Raw genomic sequence first — 23583 nt, forward strand, 5'->3', positions numbered from 1 at the left:
TGTAATTTATTAATTATGTCAATGTAAGAAAAGTTGTACAATTCTTGCTGTAATGTGTAATTTTCAGTTATTCTTATTTTTTTACACTTTATACTTATTTTATTTAATAAATTCTGAATAATAAACGATGAATTTCGAAATTGCTTTACAAACTATATAATTGTAAGAACTCTTTATTTACAGAACTGTAATTGTAGTACTTGTTGTAATTGTAACATAACAACATATTTATGTTATGTAGAGTTCTAGACTATATTATTTAAATAAACCTATTACATTATTACTAGAGCAGTGACATACTTTCGTTAACTATGTTTGTAATGGTTCGTTAGTGCTACTTGTGATGGTAAGCGTACTTATCCTATTTTCCGATACGTAAAAGGACTCTATCAAATGGGAAGGCTCTATTGAGGCCTCGTTTGATACACTAACGAGTCAGGTTACTCTGAAATCAGAGTCTAAGAGCCAGAATATGCTGATATAATTTTTGGATGTAGAGTTCTCCATTAGCACTAGGTTATTGGTATGGGTTTGTTTTTTCGTTCTGCACTCATAAGTTTAAATATATATTTTTATTTTTCAAAAAAAATTGTGTATTTATTATTGTTTTAATAGCAAAGGAAAATATTTTGAGGATACCTACATAAATTATAAGAAATATTTTCAGATATTTTATTATGACGTTTTATCTAATCACTAGACTTAATCGACTATAACTACCACTGAGACTATTTTACGAAAAACATGATCTTCTATAGAGAGATACTAGGGATTATAGCCAAAAATGATAAAATGAAAATTTCCAATAGAATATTTGATTAAGTATACTACAGCCTTAGTTCTAGTTTAAAAATTGATGGCATGTAAAAATATGTATACAATTTCCAAAGCTATACTTGCAATCGCTTGATGAAATTTTCACCTGTTCTTATAACTAGCTATTTGATATAATGTATCAAAAAGCAAAGCATCAATCTACCACCAGAAACTCCGGCATCAACATCATTACTGTCTTACTAACGACCAGACTGATCTGGATAAGGCCTGACCGTCTGAAGCGTATCAAGGGGACGCGTGATCGTTACCCTTCCGAGCGGGGGGCGGCCAGTCGCCGCCCGCCCTCGCGCCCGGCCGCACGCCCGCACCGAGGCCTATACCACACATATCAGTTTATGTATCGTAGTGTATTTTAAGGTGTGTTTTTATATTGTGATCGGTGTGTTGTGCTCTGTCTGCTTTGTTACGGTCGGTTATTGACTACTAATTACTATAGTACGTTCGAAAGAGTATTCACAAGGTAATCTTAGTTGAACAGCGTAATTTATTTCAATAGGTTTTATACTTGTTTTCTTAGACCTTTCATAAATACTCAACAGATGGATATTTAATTATATAAGGTAATCGAAATATAAGAATATCTGTAACTCTGATTAAAATAAGTACATTAATTGTATCTCAGAGCGATTTGCCAATGATTTTCTTGTACTATTAAGTAATATTTATTTAATGAGTGTTCGTTGCACGACACCTTCAAGCTCAAATACTGCATTCAAGATAACAAGTAGCTAAATAACCAATTATAGTTAATATCTTATTTGTATTATATTAAGTCAATATCCATAGTTTTCTATGTCTATTTAAGCTCAGAAACGTGCCCCCGTTTTATCTAAAGCATAGTACGAAAGCTCGTACGGTAAGACGTGCGTATTGAAGGTACTTATTTTATTTATATTATCTATAGTTAATATCCATGGTGTGCTATGCCCATTTAAGCCCAGGAACGTGCCCCCGTCAGGCACCTAAAGCATAGTACGAAAGCTCGTACGCTAAGACGTGCGTACCGCGTTCAATCAACGCAAGTCGCCGTAATTAATTCTCGAGTGGCCAGATTTATGTCTGGACGTGTTTTACACTCATTTACACTGAACTTATTGCGTTTTATGCTAAATTGTTTTTCTTTATTGAGGTCAGAGCTTTATGACTTAGTACGAAACATAAATCCCGCTTAGGTTGCGTTTATCGGAGGTTACCTTTTATTTGTGAACGACTTTTACTGATATTAATACCGGTCTGAGTATGTAGCGGTAATGTATAGTAAATACTTTTATTTGAGACATATTTACATACTACATAGTAGTATGTATTTCCAAACTTCATTTAGTTACTTTAATTAACCACTAAGTATAGTTAATGTGTAAATTCGAAGACGTTAAATAATTTATCAATGTTAAAAAATCTGGGAGTTAAAAACAAAAACAATTACATAAAAACGTAGTTTAAAATAAATAAGAACGCTTTTTACACTCAGAGCCCCATCCTAGGGTTTATCGTGCTAGTAGGTACCATAGCCACATATAACAGCAAAAATACCGGCAGATCCAAAACAGACATCTAAATTAATCATTTAGATATCTGTCTGGCAGGGTATCGAACTGGGAACTCGTTGCGTGTCAAACCGGGATAGTGAAATAATCACCGCACAGGTCATCAAACTATAAGGGACGTATGGAAAAAATATAGGTTAAAAATATGTATATGCTACAGCCTCTTTCATATCATACCACTGGGTGATCTTTTCCTACAAGTGAAAAAGACTTCTAGCATAGTCTACCACACTGTTCTATGTTGCTTAATCGGTAGAGGATTAAGTCTGTGAACCTGCACATCTTGTCTATTGCTTCTCCTTCTTAACTCCAATTAGCAGTAAACCATTCTTTTTTTAATTATCCAAATGTCCATAGAGCCGACCTTGACTTTGGAGTCCACAGCCATCGAGTTCACAAGCGTCCACTTGTCTCCGGATCATTACGGTCGTGACGCTGAACCCTGATTAATGGTGCCGTTCGAGCACACGTTATCTGCGAACAAATTACAATTGGGACCCACTTTCACAGAATTTAAGGGATGAAGGTGATAGCTTAGTGGAATTAATTCCGTCTGTAAGAAGTCGAGATTCAAATCAATGGCAATTTGTCATGACAGGGTATTTTAGTGGAATAAATAAATTATAAATTTCGGTACCGAATTCAAGGCACAGGTTTATCTCTAAACAAATCATTAATGTAATAATCACTGGTTTTAATGATGAATGAAAATCCTATCGTAAGTTGAGTACTGCCCCACAGATTCCTTTCCATATAAATAGGCTAAAACAGCTATCCTGTCGCAAAACTGAATAGGTAGTAAATATCATAAGCTTTTGAAAAAAATACGAGTATAAGGAATTGGCTGGTATGTTTTCCTTGGGATAATTTCCTTCGCCAGCTAATAAAATTATGATACCCGATACAATAAAAATAAAGCGATACAGACCGAGATGGGAAGTGTAAGACTGAGAGGGAAATATAATGTAATAACAGGGAAACCCTTTATAATTAACGTGAAGCTCGACAAATAAAGCAAATGAAGCAGCCTTGAGGCAAGCTGGCAACTTCCAAGACGAGTTAATGTGTAATCAGGGAAGTCAGTCGGCCCGATTAGCCTTCACAGCGAACATTGCGACCACAAATCACATTAAGCCACCTGTTTCAGTACATTCGAATAGCGATATAAGTTCGCCACCTGTTTCAGTACATTCGAATAGCGATATAAGTTCGCCACCTGTTTCAGTACAGTCGAATAGCGATATGGGCTCGTACATAAAAACCATTTTTTACACGTAGCCCATATTCCAAGTGGTAGCCGAGTTTTGTTTTTTGGTTTGAAAATCCATTTCTTATTCGGAGGTCTGAGGTTCGAAACGTGTTCGAAATCCTCTCATTTTCTATCTTACGTGCATATTACAAATTAATTATCATTTGCTGAAAAGATGAACAAAAACAACGTGAGAAAATTTATGGGTATGAGATTCCTTCCATTCCTAAAGAAACATAGTTCTCCAGGATACGTGAAATCTGCCAATTCACATTTTGCCAGCTTGATGGACTATGGCTTTAATCTCTTCTGAGAGGAAACCCCTGCCAGCTGTGGGACAATAATGGGTTACTAACGAAACTATATACTGAAGTCATACAGCTCTTGGAAGTCTATAAACACCGTCAAATAGAACAAGAGTCCAAATAGATAACATGATACGTTCGTTTATCCACTAGTTAGTCAACAATCCACATTTTTTTTTAAATTTATAATATAAGAGTAGCAGACGAGCATGTAGTCCACCAGATGGTAAATGGCTACTGCCGCCCATGGACATCTGTAATCAACCCCAAATAGGATTAGATATTCCTACCTGAGGTCGGCCACAGATGCGCCGCTACCCCTGAGGACTAAGCTGGAACGCCTCGGAAAAGTCTGTCTCCCTTACCACACCCTCCAAACCGGAACACTGCAGCGCCTAACACTGTTATTAGGTAGAAATAGGTTCGGCGGTGGTGCCGCCGGAGTCAAACCACAAAGGGTTCTACCACCTTCAAAACCCTTTATGGTTATATTGGTATTGGAGTTATTGTTTTGCTTCCCCACGATTAAGTGGAATCAATGACGTTCACAATACTACCTCGTCGAATAAATTGAAACGCCTTCACACCGCCTTTAGAGACGAATCATGGAAAGTTTAGGAATCAGGAAATCACCCTTATCACCCTCCAACCCACGTTCTTATTTTTGGAAAATACTCATAAGCTTTGTCAAGCTAACAACCATTCCAATTCTCCTTTCGTAAAAATAACTAACCAATTATGTGACATTTTTACGAATGTATTCAAAAGAATGATATTTGATTGATTTTGACCACAAAACAGTCCTAAGGCAGCCTCATGAAAAATTAACGTGAAAAACAACCTTATACGAAGCGTTCCGAAACTCATCAATTATGCCCTTTTTCAGTCGATAGTCATTCGTTACGTACAGACGGACCATAATAGCCGGTTAGCGGGCTTACACGAAACTATGGGATAAACTTTATCCGGCTTGGAGGACCAATTTTCAGTTTTGTTCGACGGCATTAAATATTACTTTGTTGAATATTGTTAGTGGTGGGATTAATCTTATAAGTTTGGATTTAATTAGTACTATCGTAGTAGTAATTATTGGTATGGTCCATGATATATAGGACGCGACTAAAAAGCTGTTAAAATACTACTAAACTTGTATTCTTGGTTGAAAGGAGACATATACTTACCTGAAACATTCCGGTTAGAATGTAGATAGGTAAGACGCCTACTTTATGGAAATATGGTGACTAATCTATGTGTTACAGTGACCATATTTGAATGCCAGGATACTTTGACATTTTTGACTTTGACTTCACTTCCATAACATGTATTTGTATTAGTAATTAATTATAACTTGCTATAATGGTGAAATAAAACATCTTCAGGAAACATTTTTGCCGAGAGTTAACCATACACACAAAATATAATTATGGAAATTATTTTGGGTCACAAAATACTATATATATTATGAAAACCTGACAACAGTTTGTTTCCAGCGGCCACGGCACGCCGTGTTTTGAAAGGGTAACAAACTTTATCCGGCTCGAAGGACCAATTTGAAATTTAACTAGAACGCCGTTAGAAATTGTTGTTCCATGTAATATTAGCTCTTTGAAATTAATATTTGAAACTATTGATGAACTATCACATATAAGAGCCTTATTTTGGATATTATATAAGTTTTGGGTTCGGTTTGTTGGTTTCTGAGTAAATATTAATTAGATTTAGATACTGGTTTTGTAATTTAGGTTTGCTCGAGTGAAAGTATACGTACGTACCAATATTGGAAATGGTTTTATTATAATTAATAGGTTATCTTATTACTGTTTCTTATTACGAAAAATAAAAGATATATCATTGTGTCTTTTGTACGTTAACTGATGGTATTAGGCCTAAATTATCATAGTTTGAAAAAGTTATTAAGTAATTCCAACTACTAATGCTTAACATGATTATATGTTTACCTAAAATTATAACAAAATAGCAGGAACTTTATAACTAGAAAATAAAAAAGACCGTTCAGTATTAGGTAATATTTATGAAACTGCATATATTATAAACGACCCATTTAACATGCTATAAAATAACAAATCCGCGATCGGAAACTTGTATGCAATATATTTAATATCCTCTTTACAAGTATTATATTTTGCAGCCACGATACCGGGAGGCCGGTACATATTCTTTCGATACTCTATCCCCTACAATAGTCCTGGGAATATTAACTATCGATATCGGTATTTTATTGAATCGTAACTTACGCCTCACTAAAAAGTAATATTGACACAATATAATATTTAGCATTAGTCACGTAACAATAGGAAGGTACCATGTTTCGGTTTCACAAAAAAAAAAGCGTTTAAGATTTACTTTTGTATTCTATTTGGCAATTATTTCGGAAAAATAGGAGTTAAAAATTTAAAACATACAAAATATTCGCCTAAAAACTTTCTCCTCTCCGCACGTATTTCGTGAATGGAACTAAAAATTAAGCTTAAAGCCGCTTACATCTCGAAGTTTTAATCATTTTGTGTTCAACGTTTGACGTTTAACTTAGCTTAACGTTTTCCGAATTAAGTCTGGGCTCTGATTTTTTAAAGTAAATGTTAGTCAAATTTGTTGATTGAAGCCATTGAAGGAAGTATAGATGCTAAAGTTCAAAATGATGAATTCATTATTTATATATACGTAGTATAGAAAAAAACCTATATACCAATAAATATTTTTTTGTAATTGTTAACGTATTTTGGTAATTGTTTGCGTATTTGCCCATACAATTTCCAATCAGTGCCCCTAGCGGATTGTATCAGAACTTGGAAATTGTATGTATTGTCCCTATATACCAAAACAGTCATATTTGTCAAAACGTAAAAACTCATGGTAAGGGTACAGTTCACTTCTTACTGTCAGCGTGTGACGGTAGGCGCACAAATTCAATGTTCACGCTTAAGTTAAGTATAAAGGAGAATACTTGTAACTTTGTAAGCTTTATCGATAAGTCACCTCCCTACCCCCCGTTCTTGGATGCAGGCCAGGCGAGTGCAGTCGACTCAATAAATATGTATCGGACACTCCATGTTTCATAGCCGCTACACGCGGTATTAGGTCACGATGTAATAATCGCAGGTTATAGGGATCTGAGAGATTTTAAATTACGTTACAAAATGAAAAGGTTGGCGATGCTTTTGCTTTTTAATCTTTTGTGTATACAACCTTTTATTAGATTACTTTTAAAAATTATTATGACTTGTGAAGAAAAGTGTTGAATGAAAATATTGTTAAGAAGTCTACATACGTGAGAGTTCTTTTAAAAAATGTTCTCATAGGTGTGTGAAGCCAATTCACACTTGACCAACGTGGTGGAACGTGGATCTTACTCACTATGGGAACAGATCCGTGGCCAGTAGTAGGACAATATTGGAATTTTGCATTCTTACTAATATTATAAATCCGAAAGTAACTCTGTCTGTCTGTCTGGTGGTCTCTTCTTCACGCCTAAACTGAACCGATTTTAATGAAATTTTGTACAAAGATAGTCTGAGACCAGAGAAAGGACAAAAGATAGTTTTTATCCCGGAAATCCCACAGGAACTAGGGATGGCGATCTAAGATCGATTAATCGGAGAATCGATCTTTTGGACCCAAAACATCGATCATTTTAATCGATATTAGTAAGGATTGTATAAGGAGCCGCGGGCAAAAACTAGTAGTTCTATATTTTTTGTAAATGACAAGTAATAAAAGCATGCAACCTACCTGATGGCAGAGGTCACTCATTTATGAATATCTCTATCAATATTTATTTGAAATCGACAAGCGTGTCTTACTGCGAACTATAATAAGTCAGAATGCTCAGTATAACAGAAGAATATAACACGAAATATTCTTTGCCACTATTTTTAAGACTTACGTGACGAAAAGAGGTTGTTACCCAAAGTCCAGTGGTTAGCACATTTTTTCCAGAATTTCATTTTCCAGAATAGTGAGGGTTGAATCCTTGAAGAATGGCTCTGGGATAAAATGTCAAGTAGTTATTGAAGTGAGGGTTAAACCTTCATAAATTTAGGCCAGCTTTTCGCCTTTAGGGTTGAAAGCTAAGGTTATTGTGCCAAAATAAATAATCTTAGGAGCCAGAAATTATACAATTTTTATATTCTGAATACAGAGTATTGCTACTAATTTAAATTCATTCGGGGCGTATTTTAATGTAGTCGTCTTTTAAAGTAGGTGTTAGATTGAAAAACGGTTTTCTAGGTTGATTTCTGCAATTTTTATGTAAATATTATTAATAGGCCTGTAGGCAGTATTTGAAATTTGTAGCTATTTGTAGCATTTGTAGATAAGTAATTATAAATACCTTAAAAATTTGTATTTAAAATTTCTTATATCGAATCAATGAATACGTAATACGTATTTTAATGACTACATAAAAATAATGAAATAAAAAAATATAAAAGAAAAAAATAAAACGTAACAGAATATTAATTCAATAAAAATCCCCATATAACCTTATTACCCTATTACTAAAATCAAAAAAATGTATTTTGATTAACAGATAGACTTAGCAATAAGTACTCAGATTTCGTACTTTATAAATATAACACTGACCTCTTAAAAAGGCGGATATGCGTAATAAAACGTGTACGCCGCGATAATCGAACGTGTTTATGTGTCGGTCTCTATTTATAATGTACCGATGTTCGCTTGTTTATGAACTCTTCTATCTTGCGTCGATCTCAACTAGAGTAACGTAGTTGAAGCTGAAAAACTATGTTATTTTAATTTTAAAATAAAGTTAAATCCACTGTGGTTTGACATCTGAAGCATCATGGCCACATATTCTTTCACCTATTAACAGCTGTGTTGCTACGTTCCGGTTTGAAGGGTATGATTAGGGAGAAATACTTATTCGATGTGTTCCTAAGCCCTTAGGGATGCTTGTTATAGGGTTGATTACAGATGTCCATGGGCGGCACACTCCACCAAGTGAACTGCTGTCTGCTATTCCTATATTTTAAAAAAATACAGCCTTTGCTATGTAAAATACAAAGTAAAGGCTGTATTAAAAAAAAAAAAAAACCAGTGAGCACTGAAGCCCATGTTATGCCAGTGAATTGAAATAGGATAAGAGTGATACTTGATATTGATCACAGTCGTTTTATTACTACAGGTTCAAATTTATGTCTTTCATACGTAATATATGAGTAGTAAACTTAAACATAAACAAAGTCATAAATCCGAAATAGAAATTTATATTTTTACCCAACCCAAGACCGAACCCTGAACTTTGGGCGTGGCGTCAGTGCGGTGACTACGCCACGCAAACATAGTTTAGCTAATGAATTTCGCGAACAATTAAACAAGCATATGACGTCATTAAATGCGTGGGCGAGTCTCGGGCTAACGTAACGCAAATGTTTACGTTACGCTCGCATGATTTGTTTCCTAAACTAGAACTTCAGACACAGATTCAGCGTGTACCTAACTGTTGTTTACAAGTACAGTCTCGCGGCTTGTAGGGTGCAATAGATTAAAATTAAATCCCGTTAGACGAAGTCGGTAATAGGATGGGTGTCCGCTTTCGTGCTTCATAGAAAACATTGAACAATATTTTGTGCTACGTTGTTGTTATTGCATAGCATATAAATATATAAATCTGGCCAAAGGCTTTAATTGTTATTTAGGAACTTTAGAAATGAACTGGTTCAATCTATATAATCTTCTATATTGGAGCATCGTTGTGGGGTTTACCAGGATTTCTAGGTTACTTGGGACATGAAAAGCCAAGTATTTGTAGAGTTAGCAATAAGCTCCCCTTCATTTGGACGACACGACATCGGTATGGCAACGGCAATGATGTCAGTGGATGCTACTTCTACGAGATTTTATTGCAAGCTGTCTCACTGACCCGGCACGATACCGATATATTTAAGTCTCGTGTACACACACCTACACACAGCTTTTATGTGTGAGGATACAGAAGTTGAGTGTTGCCGCCATGTCGTGCCATGGTGGTGTTCATCAAAAATGAAGCAACAGCTTGTTATTCCACAGTCCGTGTCGGTGCCACGTCGGTGTCGTGTCGTCACAATGTAAAAGAGCCCATTGAGTGTAGGTGCTCAGCGGTTGCTTGTTTACGGAACAAAAACACAAACGTATACAACTGAGCTGATGAGGTGTTTAGTGGGTATTGAAGTCACAAGAAGTGTCGCTAGGAAGGATTTTAAGCTTTTATTCCGTAAAAAGTATAGAAAACTTAAATGCAGTTAATAAACTTACGTGAACTGCATTAAATATTCGCGTCCAATTTGTAATGACGATTAATCGATAAATGACTTATTTATTTCAGTATGCACGTATTTCTAAAAAACATAATAATAGCCATCTAAAAAAATCTTAGCTTAGGATTTCCATAGAAATTTTGATATGGTGTTGCGCTGTGTTATATTTTGTGTTCTTATTTTAACTTAAGCAATTTATTTTTTTAATACTTTACATATCGATTATGTGTGTTTCTCTTTACCATTTCACTATCTTAAGTATACACAGAAGGATGGTTAAATCATGAAAGCCCTACGAAGTTCATCCTAAATTCGTATACATTTAGATATCCATACAAAGTAACAATATTATTTGATTCACTTTACCCTTTTTTATTTAGGTCGTCAAAAACCTTTTCCCTACAAATAATACTCGTTTGAAATATGAAAGCACATTATGTATCTTACATCTAGTCTTATCTCCATGTAAATCTAACTACAGATCGCCCCGACTTTGACCCTATTGTGTTCATGAATAAACCATACCAAATCCCTACATTTTTCTTGTGAAAGCCTTGTTTTATGTTCGCTTTTGATATTATGTAGGCTCTATTTATGTTTGTTTTGAAGTTATGATTTAGGAAATAAATATATTTTAATGCTTCATCTGAATTAGTTTATGTTATTTTTGAGCGATACCATAGGCAGAACCATACCACAGGCAGAGTTCCGGGTTCGACCTGCGGTAGGACATCTGAAATGATGAATTTAGATTTCTGTTCTTAGTCTAAGTGTTTGTGTAATTGTCTATGTGTGTATCCACAGACCACATCACAGATAATCCTAATGAGGGGTGTGGTAATCCTAATTTTAAAACTGTAGTTTAATCCGATGATAAGTATACAGTGTACCTACATGGTTGGCACTCCATAGCGATAATAAGTCCAAATAGCCAGATATGGTGACGTTAGGCGTGCTTTTCAAAACGAATTTGACCTAAGTGTCGATTTTTTTTCCATAACAGTTTATAAACACCGATGTTATCAGACAGTACAGCAGTCGTATCTACTATAGTAGCAAATCATAATTCTACTGCCTTTAATCATTTATGAACTTACCAATCAACCAATCAATTAATATTTACGTAATTTATTAACCAATCAATAAGATTAATAAGATAATCGTATAACAGATATAAAAGGAAATATTATTTTCTCTACCAGAGCCTGAAGCTGTTTATGATACGAGTAAATAAGGATAGGGCCTCGGTTCTATTAATATAGAAGCATATGAGATAACCCCTGTAAGGGGAAAGTTATAAATTTATCGTACCTGTGCTCGGGTGCGGAATTAAACCGATATTTCACTTTAACGGCCTGTTCTCAATGTCAAGTTTTGAATTGCAAAAACGTATTGAATTTGTTGAAGGTGTGTTAAGTTACTTTAAATGCTTATGTTTAAATATATATAAGTGTTTTGGAAATTGAAATGAAGCGTTAAGTCTGAAATAAAGGTGTAGTTGCATATGAATTTAAATAAAACCTTAAATTATTTTTAAATGATATGTTTTAAAAGCTATACATGTCGTGAAGCGGATAAGAATATTCATGTCCTTAAAGAAACGTGTGAAAATCTTATGGAGTTACATGAAGTTTGCACGTTAGCATTAAATGAAACACCAACGACAAGTTGAATTTTAAACCCAGTTAGTATTATCCAAAAAGATTGATTGATTAGTTAGAATTAGGTTAGCTATTTTAAGCAAATCCTAATATAGAGCGAACGTGAAGCGTAAAGTTTTATCACACTCTTTAAATCAAAACAAAACGCTAATTCTATTTCTCCTACTGCGCTACGAAGCTACGTAAGTACGTAAGTAAGTTTTTGAAATACTTCAACAATTCTCATAATACGATATAGTAAGATCTACAAAAAGCAGAGGTTATGCGGCATGTTACGAACATTAAATCTACTTATTGACAGATGTATCTTATAAATCAATCACTGTCGCTTCAAGGACACATTGATCTTACCCTTCTCGCGGAAAAGTTGAAAAACTACATGTCACGTATGAGGCTTAGCCTTGACTAAACATGTATAAAATCAACAATATGCTTACACCAGTTTAGATTTATTTTTTACTTGTATTTCTGGCTTGTATAAGGAGTTATATTTTTTGAATTGATAGGTGTGGAAATTTGTAAGATATTTCGTCATACTTTTAAGATATAAAAGAGACACACATACTTATCTTAAGCGACATCACCCATTTTCGTCTCGCAATTTCATGGACAAATGCTGGTTTCGTACAAACCATTGTTTGTACCACTGCTAGACATCTCTCTCTAGTACTCTACTCTAGTATACTCTAGGCCATTGAGTATACTCCACAGTGCTGCTCCGAACTATACTGGACACTTTTCTATCTTGTATCAAATATTTGATCCGTACTCCATATAAGACATTTGTGTTATTAAAAGTCTAACATTCTATTCCCATTCCAAAGAAGTGGCCCCGTTTGAACTCCGGACAATGGGTGGAGATGCGACCTCCTTACTAATGTACACATTTTCTTCAACCCTCCATAATTTTAAACTGGATAGGGTTACCTATTAGTAACCGGTCCGACTGACAACACGTAAACTATGAGCTATTATATTTCAGCTTTTTATTTATAAACTTTATTATAGCTTAACCATCATTGGTACAAAAGACAGACTTAATGTTGGAAGCATTCCTTCTTTTATGTAACTTGCCTCGTTAGTGCGTTCCGTACTATGAGAGGGTCAAATGTTGTAATTGAATTTTAAACCAATTAATTGGTCACAAGTTTACTTGATCGGTAACAAGTTTACTTGAGGCGTTCTTAGGACCAGAAGCCTTGTCTAACCTCAAACCTGCTCAATAATATCATATTATTGCATTGCATCGAAATTACGTGAATAGGAATCCATTAATTAAAAGTCTTTCAAAATGGATTAAAAAACAAAAACAAGTTAAAAATAAATAGAACTTTCCTCGCTCACGGTCGAACAAGTGGTTCAGCATGATAGCGATCATTACAACGAAATGAGATTGAGATTCTTGTCATTAGACATTCTATCCGGATAACTGGATGTTCCGGATAAAAGCCTTTGTAACGGTTGTCATATTTTAAAACGGTTTTGATGAAGAGTGCCCTAAAACGATGGGCGTGGTTAGGGGTGAGTGTAAGTTACATCTAGAATGTTAAAAATGCTTGTAGATTTGGATTTTGAATACCTGTTCTGTGAGGAGTTAGTTACTTCCTTTTTTTTAAAATTTGTTTCATAGCAGCACTTGAAAGGTAATGCTGTTACGCTTCAAAACATAAATCGAAAAACGCCGAAGAATACCACCAACTCCTCATATGCGGTCCAGCTTAATTTTAACAGGTTTTATTTTTAGTAGTTGTTTATATAGGTTAGGGCCAATATTATCGACTACTAAAATAGGACACACACACAATGTAACACATTCTCTGTAACACACTATTTAAAAAAAAAGGAATTACGGTTCTACAGATAGAATCCTATAACAGACGGAGAGGTCCAGTTTTAAATTTTGGCTCCGGAACCCTAAAAATACCTTTAAAGGAACCCTAATAAGATGTCAACAAAGCTTTGCAGTTACAATTTCCACCAGTGTCTTCGGATCCCAGGTCACGTGCCAGCTTGACAAGCCAGCGCGCAAACACGACTGGTTCGCAAACACTTCTCAACTGCGGGGATAGCATTGCAGTTGCACTTACATATCTTTGCGGTTATGTTAAAATCTGCTCTCTTTTCTTTGTGGATATGGGGCGAATTGTGATTTGGCTGTAAAATGTATGTTATATCTTTGTAATATTTTTCTGAGGCGTTCTAACTTTATCTTCAAGGGAAGCAACGCATCTGTGGACGATTTCAGTTCCTACATCTTCTTATTTCGGGTTGGTTACATATGTTCATGGGTGGCAGTAGCCACATAACATGTGAACTGCATGTTCGATTGCTATTTTATATATTATCATTAAATTTTATATTTTTATTCCTCGAATATTTTTTTACTAAAACACATCATCTAGGTCATCTGGGGTAGTATCTGGGGTATTATCGCTACACCATATTTCTATCTTATAGCTGCAATATAGTATTCTTTATAAAGATCTTTTACGAAGATTTACAAGTTTCACATCAGGGGTGGTGATGATTACTTAGCAGATATCTCGAGGTTGGTTGTATATATCTATAGAAGAACTGGATCAATCACGTGCTGTATAAAACTTCTATGTGCAAAAAGTAACCCAAATCTAAAAAAGGTCTTCTATTTCTAGCCCGTCGATAGATAGCCTCTAGACTAAATTTAGCCATACATTAAGAGACAATTTATAGAGTCTGGTCCGTGTCGGCAGTGGGTCAGCGAGATCAGATCCGTCGATACTCGATATAATACGATAACGTACTGGAAACTTGCCAAGTGATCCGGTTCCGTACACACCGTAGTTTTACTATGAACTACTGTATTTTGGGTATTCTGGCTTGCGAAATGTATTTTGTGGATGGATCATCAATCCATTACTGTCCCATAGCTGGGCACAGGTCTCCTCTCAGAATGAGAAGGATTAAGCCATATCCCATCGCGCTGGCCAAGCTAGACTTCACATACCTGTGAAACTATTTTTTTAAGATTTCTCAAGTATGCAGGTTATCTCACGATGTTTTGAAAAATCAGAGGGATTTGACCTCGGACCCCTGAATGAAGAGGCCGAGTTTCTTAACCTGATCCTGATCTATTTCAGGTACACCTCCTGTTCTATATAAATTTAATTACATTTGTAAGGCATCTTTGTAACGCAGTGAAACTTCTCAAGTCTGAACTTAGAAGTTCTAAAATACAATAAGAGTTTGTCAACTCATAAACCAACCAAATCCTCGCTCCAAAACTTCCACTTCAAAGTGAATGGCGACATGTTCAACACCAAGTAACATGTCTAAGTCGTAACTAGTATCCGGCTTAGGCTTAGAACTTGATGCTGTCGATCTTAGAGTTAAACTAATTATAGTTACGTCACAGCTAGGGTTGTCAACCGCACTAAAATATAGAAACTGTTCATTATTTAAACTAGGGATTTGTTATATAACATAAAACCCGACCGCTTAAAAATATACTCACTTCTAAAATTTAGAAGAATCCAATGACTTCATATGAGTCCGTTAGGGCGTAAAGCGCGTGCCAGATAATGGAACATACTCTCAAAAACATTAACCTTAACAGTTGGGTACAGTTGCAATAATAGTCGCAAAATACTTTAATTATTTTAGTTCATTAAATATTTATTTTCAAATATATTTTTTTCGATACTGAACGTAAAAACATATTGTTGCCAAAAAATGTTAAAAGATGCAAGAACTGCTAATGAATATGTTAAAAAATAGGTATGTGACTTGCAAAAATATTCTTGTCTCTGGTTTTAGTATTGTCATGAAATGTTAAATTTTCAATTTCAGAAAAATTTAATTCCTTCTTATAAAAAATGTGACTAATCAAAATAAATTGTGGCAACCCTAGTGGCTACCTAACTGTATCGTATAGAACTATAATATTTGGTACAGTAAGCCACGCTAACTAAATTAGTACTGAGTTTGACGTTAGATCGACGGGTCAATTATATCGTTCGAAGAAAATAGTTAAAGTAACCAATCACTGGCACACTTTATTGGCACCCGTTGACGATAGCGCCATCTACACTTGCTTTATCTTAATTATTTAAGTTTTCAAGCATAATTACTCCATGTTTATTAAACTTAAATTGATAACTTGATAATTATTTTCTAAAACACCGAATGCTTAGACTATTATAGTCAAATCCACTGAAACCTTATACGGTTAAATTTGTTAAACCTTTTAGGCGGGCTGAAGAATGAAACTTACATACTGTTGAAATATTACCCTAATGGTATAAAAATTGGTGCTTTGCGTTTTTGTGTGTTGAATATGCAGTTTAATTTACAATCGGATTTTTCATTTTTGACAGGTTTTGACTTGTCGTATTTGACGTATTTATTCTCTAAATATTGATTAAAATAAGTCTCGATACATTGCAATTATAAAGGTAAATTACTTTAGTTAACTTTAAAAGGTAATATTAACAAATCGGGACTGACTACCGACTTGTTTCTACACAGCATCTACAATGCTGACGTCAGGAAATCGAGTTTCGAACTTTGCGCTAATTGAACGAGTTAGATTCGAACTTTTCAACTCTTATGCACTTTAGACTGTAGTAAAAGTCTTAGAGGTTCGACTACGGCGGCAACGCCGCAACACCTATTTCTACCTAATAATGGCAAAGTAACGCGCTGCGGTGCTTCAGTTGAAAACTAGTAAAGTTGAGATACTTACGAGTATCAAGGGCGTTCTGACTTAGTGCTTAGGGGTAGCTACGCATCTGTGGGCGACCTCAATTAAGACTAATCCTATATGGGGTTGTTAACCTGGGCGGCAGTAGTCACTTACCATCACTAACTTCCTACTAAGCATGCTCGACTGCTACGAGTACTCCTATATTTCATAAAAAATGAAGGACGTAAAGGTAACTTAATCTACCATCACCGCTACATATCTGTCTTATAACATGATTACTACTTGGTAGAGAGAATCCATTTATCTATCAGATGGAAGTAGTCCATCTACTATTTACGCAATTTACGACTTAAATTATGAAACAAAACTCTTCTATTATTTTTCTTTTTACGCTTATCTTCACCGTTAGGTACAAATGCCAGTGGTTGCCAACTTTCGAGCCATTAGCCTACGAGCGGCGCGTTGTGTCGTACAATAAAAAACTAATTGTTATTCATAAACCCCTAATTTTTGCTTAACATGCCATATCAAGACGATTTATTCATAAATTATTGTTTCATATATTCCATTGTTTACATTTACAAGCTTGAAAATATTTTACCTTGTTTTACATGTAACCAACCGTGCTTTTGACACTTAATTTGAATAAAGGTTTTAATAAAACATTTTCAGTTGGAGAAGTAAACGTACTATTCACTATAATAGTGTTAGCTTAGTGGGCGAAACTAGGAATATTGGGGGGTTAAGGTTTTATACCCCAGGCCACCTCGGATTTTCCAAAGTTATTTGCGTATAGAACACTAACTATTGCTTGCTTGAATGGTAAAGGAAAACATCGTGAGGAAACTTACACGTTTAAAAGAGTTTTAAAATTCTAAACTCTACTAATTTGCATTTAGCAGCACCTTGCTCACTTAAAAAGGAGATTCGTGCCCAGCAGTCTGATAGTAATGCGTTGATGACGACGATAATTTACATCAATCTGATGCTAAATGCTTATTTCCGCTAAGAGACACTTGTAATTATCTCCAAACAGTAGTTTGTTGAACTCGTACCTGTTATCAATCATAGATGCATCTCTTTCTAAGGAGTAAGTTGGAGATTTTTATATAATTGCCTCCATCTTAATACATCCTTAAAATTATATTTCGAAGGTCATAGAACCCTTTGTGGTTCGACTCAGGCGGCAATACCGCCACACCTATTTCTACCTAGTTCCGTTTTTTAAGGTGTGGTAAGGGAGACAGACTTTTCCGAGGCGTTCCAGCTTAGTCCTTAGAGGTAGCGGCGCATCTGTGGCCGACCTCAGGTAGGAATATCCAATCCTATCTGGGGGTTGATTACAGATGTCCATGGGCGGCAGTAGCCACTTACCATCAGGTGGACTGCATGCTCGTCTGGTACTCCTATAATAAAAAACAAAATCACAATATAGCGCCTAACACAAATGTTATAAGTACATAAACAATGTCAACAACAAAATATACTTTTTGAACCAACAATCATACTACAATAATAAAATTTGAACTTGAATTTGACACAAACTACAAAGTGTAGGTAACAGCGGATAGACGGGTCACGTCGGGGAATAGATTTATTGTTAGGCGCGGGCGGGGTGAGGGCGGGGGCGGCGGGTAGGGCGGAACTCCCTACATTAGGCCCAGGTGATGTTTGGTACTCTGTTAATGTTAATGTTTTAGCTAGTTGAAAGCTGTTCCGGGTTGGTAGCGTGCTTCTTACAAAAACGGTTGTAATAAACGTTAATGCCGTTTAAATACTTTAACCGTTTCGAAGTAAAATATTACTAGTTGTAGTAAATTACTCTCCATTTTATTACTTGGAAAAGTATAGTAAAGAGTAATATTTACGGTTACTTATTCAACCTTAGCAATTTTTCTTTTAATATACTTCCTGGTTGGAACGTTTTTATGTTCATTTTCCTGGTAAAGACTACGCTGTTACTAAATTACATGGATATAAGATTATTAGTTGAGTCTTCCTGGCCTAACTAACACATTCGGAATTTAAAAATTGGTAAATTATTTATTTAATTAGCAAATGAAATAAAAACGCTTTCTATACTAACATCCCCACGTTAGAGTTCCCTAGTATCGTGGGCGTCATGGACATACAAATCCAAATACACAAACACCCTGATCCGTAACAGTTATCTAAAATCATCATTCGAATATCTGTCTGGCCGGGGATCGAACCCGGATTTATTTGTACGTCAGACCGGTATAGTGACCGCTTAATTATCAGTATAAGGATTATAATCGGCTCCAAACTAGAGAAAGGCAAAAGTAACTATTAAAAACAAAGCGATAATTGTTATTAAAAAAAATATCAGTACTTACGCCCTAAGTTTATTTTTAAGAGTTTACTACACCATACATCAATAAACGCCGCGCATCAAATAGCGTAAACAGAATTCCTTTCACAAATAACTTCCCCTACCCACCATCACGATCCATTTCGAAAGTTTTGCACAACGACACTCCCTCATCGTCGACGATAACGATAAAACTTCGCACACGCGGACCACTCGCCAAGTTATTAGTTTAAATGGCCCATTAAATATTCGGGAGCGAATTTATCGTCATGCTTGTGGGCTTTGTACTTTGACGATTTGTGTTGGTGTTGACTAAATTAAGTTATTCTTAATTAAGTGGCATACGATTATTACTATGGATATTATGTTTGTCTGTATGGATTGATTAATACCTAACTATTAAATGAAATTAGGTAATGTTTTATGGCTTTTTAACCTATTTTTGATATAAGGCATTTTGGATTATTTTTAATATTTAATAAGCACTTTTCATTGAAATACTGATATCATTTTATATATAAACTACATTATTACGACGGCCATTTATAATATAAGTCATATATGATTCACATGCAGTCAAGACAAGAACTACAATAATTATTTAATTATGCATATACTAATTAATATTGCAGCTCTAGAATCGATTATAATCATAATTGAATTGCATAATGTAGATCGTGATACTAATTACAATAATATAATTGCGTTACGCACTAAATATTCCATGAATAACGTTAGAAGGGCTTAAAGAGAAAATAGGCGAAGTGCGCTGAACATCAACAAAAGCAATTCTTCTTTTAGAATTTTATTATTTTGCCTTTTACGCTTTTGCCGCCGTCGAGCCACGACTACAAATAACTAAACCTGATTACCTTTAGCCAGCTAACGAAGGGATATGTACAAGCAAAAACCACCCTTAATCCAAAGGTTAAGGTTTCATAATTCCAAGAAAATGTGCGTGAAAAATTACAAATCAGTAATAAAAGAATCAGTCTGCGTCACGCGACGTAAATCAGACTTTATATGACACGAAATAAAGTCGAGATTAAGTTATTGCCTGTACCAATACGTTATCATAAATATGATTTTGTTGCCAGATAAAATTGTACTTTATTACGCCAGAGTAGAGTTGAATGTGTGGAGAATTATGAGAATTATTGTGGCTGGAAAACAATGAGACACGAAATGTAAGTAGAGTCGCAGATAACAATGTTTAGGAGAGGGGGAAACGAATGAGCTTAATACAATACGAATCAAGTGAAATATTCATTTCTCCAGAGTTTATATGCAAGTTGATGAAGAGACTTGGCAGCGTAATCCACTTATACTTTTTTCGTGTAGTTTTTGGTGACTCTAGCGGCCTTTATTGTTTTACCAAACTTGATAGTGAGCCTGGATTTCAGTAGCGATAGGGCGCTATAATCTGGGATGGAAGGATTGTTTTGGTCCGCGTTTATCGAGTTCCTAAGTCAGCATTAATTGGTGTGTAGGATGGTTTTGGACCCCACATATCGGCGTTCTAAGCTACTTCTTGTTAATTGAAGATTGTGGGTATCGAAAAGAAACGTGAAAGTAGTGAATTTTAACTTAAGATTAAAAGCCTTACCACAAGAAAACGCATAAGCAATGGAATTTACCAACTGACTTCTAAAGGAGAGAGTATTTTCTTATTCTAATGGAATAGTTAATGGGTATATAGGCTACCTGATTATAAGTGATGCAGCATCGTATAATATTAAGTGTAATAATAATGTGGAAGTGGTTAAAAACACGAATAATTTTACCTATAAACCAGGGCACTGTTGTATCATTGAACCGTAAAATCGATTGATGTTCAACAAATAAATGAGCATCATTAGGCTTCCGTAACAAAGCAGACGGCAACGATTGCGTGATTTCTTAAAATTTCTCGCGTGGAAAGAAATAATTTATATCACAATACACCCCGAGATCATAATACGGCGCCTCTCATGTAATACCGCAAGTAATTTGTTCTTTGGCGATGAAAAAAGAGAGATACTTTTTGCAGTTGAAAAATAACGGTCTTCTCAAGTTTATGAAGAAAATTCTGAGAATGTTTTCTCAAGTTTCGCGTTCATATTTATTCATTACGAATGTTAATACCTGTTATTAATTTACATTTCCGAGAAGCGATATCTTTTGTAAATGTAATGTGTCTTATTCAAATTGTGCGACTGTTAAGTCGTAGATACGAAGTTCTGTGACCGCCCGTACTTAGGTCCTGGGCTTTCAAACTATTCACGCCACATATTGTGATTCCATTCGAACAAGCGTATTCAGAGACTGTTATTTCCAGTAACAAGTTAATCCTGTAGAATAGGGTGTACGATAACAAAGTTAAGCCACAGAGAACAAATTACTTAAGCAAGGTTACAAGAGAGTTTAAACAGAAGATGTGTTGTGTTTCAGCCATATTATTATGTATACGGTTGTGATTTTTTTCCTCAAACTCACATTCTAAATGTGCACCCAAAATATATCAAGCAACTAACCAAGACTTATACAAGTGTTTGTATCGTCAATTTTACAGTAGTGAATAGTGTATACAATTTTGATGTCGTTTTTGTAGAGAGCACAATGTCGCAAATGCCACAGCAAGGGTTTGTGCCTGAAAAAGTTCAGGAATTCAACCGCAGGGCGTCTCAAGATGTATCCGAGTCGCCCTCCCACCAAAAGAACAGAACCCTTGAACCCTCAGGGACCCCCAAAAAAGAGCTTACCCAAAACGGGACCGACAAACTAACAGACAAACCAAAGGCTGACGATAAAACTAAAGTTGAGAATAGTCCTGCGAGACACAGTCAGGACAGCAAGAATCCATTTTCACCGCATTACTACCGGAACAGACCTCATGGCCACTTCGAGATGGGGCCACGTGGGCTGGATTACTCTCCTCATCGTATGAGCGACTTCTCTAACCGACTCCGTGATTACGGACCTCAGAGATCAACATCCATCCATGGGCACGAGTTGACCGATGGGCCGATTAAGCCTGAATATCTTGGTCATCGAAGCCACTTTGGAAGCCAAATCGTGCCAAGTGCTATGAACCATCCAGACGTGGTGTTCAGGCAAGATTACTACGGTCAAGTGGGTTTCGTCCAACCACGAGCGTCCAGGTTCTCCTCCCAGGAGTATCTGAACGCTCCGGCGCAGTACGGAAGGTGGCCTGACTACAGGTCAGAGTACCGGCAGCGGAGGCGTTCGCAACAGGATCTGCACTCTATGGGGCATAGTCCAGAATCAGGTATGTTTTAGCTATTAATTGATATATTTTCATATTTACGAATAGAGTGAATGCACGAATAAATTAATCTTTTAGAATAATATATGTTTTAAGATGTATAAGCATTAAGAGTTTAAATGTCTTTAAAAGGTTGTCTCTCATACTGATGATTAAAGTCAGTAATAATATAAGGAGATTCGCAAACATTACCAGAAAAGACAATAGATTAATATATTTGAAAATCTCTCTTCGTTAAGTGTTAACGCACTTACGCACAACTAACTTCTAAGACTCACGCACAACTATATTTTCTCGATGTCAAGAAATTGTAAATTTAATTTCATTTGTCTTGTCTGGTGAAGCCGAAGTCACAACAAGCGGTAACTGACCATTCCAAAACAAAAGCGTCCTCAGAATATTCCTGCCATCATTATTCTCCGCTCGCTCCATTTTCTTTCCTTTTATCGCAGAACACCTTTATTTTCTTTCTATCATAACAGAACTTTCCACGGACTCTTTTCATCCTGTGACGTTTATTAGGATTTGGTCACATGGCGACGTGTTACTGTACGTCTTTTTAAATTTCAAGATTATGTTTATAAAATAACAGCAGCAAACAAGCATGTAGTTCACTTAATGGTATAGTCCGCGCCAAACTGCTAGACCGCACTGTACCCTTAGTATGAGTTTTTACGTTTTGACAAAAATGACTGTTTTTGTTTACGTATTTCCCATATATTTCAAATCAGTTCTGATACAATCCGCTAGGGGTGCTGATTGGAAATGTATGGGCAAATACGTAAACAAATACCAAAACAGTCATTTTTTGTAAAAACGTAATAATTTATACTAAGGGTACTGATTATAGAAACGAGCCGCGTCGAATAGCAAATTGTAGATATTAGCGAGACAACGACAGCGCGGGACCCAACTTCAGAGCGGACTAGCAGCTTGGCGCGGACTATAAGTGGCTACTGCTATACTGCTACGGCCATGGACATCTATAATTTACCCCAGCTAAGATATGAGTCCTTCTTGGGATTGGCTACAGACGCCTTGCTACCCTGAGGACTAAATTTGAATGTGTCAGATAATATGTCTCTATTACCACACCCTTCAAACTAGAACACAAGCGTGGTTGTGATGCTTCCGGCGTCAAACGTTTATTTTTTCTATTACATAAAATGAATGACACTGCAATAATATACATTGTTCGATAAATGGTCACATAACTGTTGATCGCAATTCGCAATTGTGGTATAAACTCTACCTTATAACGTCCAAGTCTCCAAGGACTTTCTGATTCCAAAGCTCGTAGCGACATAGTTTTGTTTACTTCGACAAAGTTGACGTTCATATCTTGTGCGTAGTCTGAGGGTATAACTTTATATTTTGACTTATTTTTCTCGGGGGTAGGGCGTGAGTGACAGTAATTAATTTCATAAAATC

At 35.7% G+C, this 23583-nt stretch overlaps 2 protein-coding genes across 3 annotated transcripts in view; both read left to right on the top strand.

The window, feature by feature from the left end:
* LOC140745602 (dystrophin, isoforms A/C/F/G/H) overlaps nucleotides 1–23583 on the top strand; it is a 630858-nt gene that overhangs the window by 165406 nt on the left and 441869 nt on the right. The window lies entirely within an intron of this gene.
* LOC140745241 (uncharacterized) lies at nucleotides 1117–22188 on the top strand. 2 transcript variants are annotated; one of them, XM_073076977.1, is made up of 2 exons: nucleotides 1117–1194; nucleotides 21478–22188. In XM_073076977.1, exon 2 carries the CDS (start codon nucleotides 21486–21488, stop codon nucleotides 22164–22166), a length of 681 nt encoding a protein of 226 aa, XP_072933078.1. In that variant the 5' UTR covers nucleotides 1117–1194; nucleotides 21478–21485; the 3' UTR covers nucleotides 22167–22188. The 2 variants fall into 2 exon arrangements, with proteins under 2 accessions (XP_072933078.1, XP_072933077.1); XM_073076976.1 differs by having other exon boundaries at nucleotides 1129–1194; nucleotides 21318–22188.

Source organism: Epargyreus clarus, unplaced genomic scaffold (genome assembly GCF_041222505.1).
Source record: "Epargyreus clarus isolate Ecla_fem2 unplaced genomic scaffold, WU_Ecla_fem_2.2 ptg000010l, whole genome shotgun sequence".
Lineage (NCBI taxonomy): Eukaryota > Metazoa > Arthropoda > Insecta > Lepidoptera > Hesperiidae > Epargyreus > Epargyreus clarus.

What these genes read in the sequence shown, in the direction of transcription:
- LOC140745241 (XM_073076977.1), top strand. Translation starts at nt 21,486, where the DNA reads ATGTCGCAAATGCCACAGCAAGGGTTTGTGCCTGAAAAAGTTCAGGAA.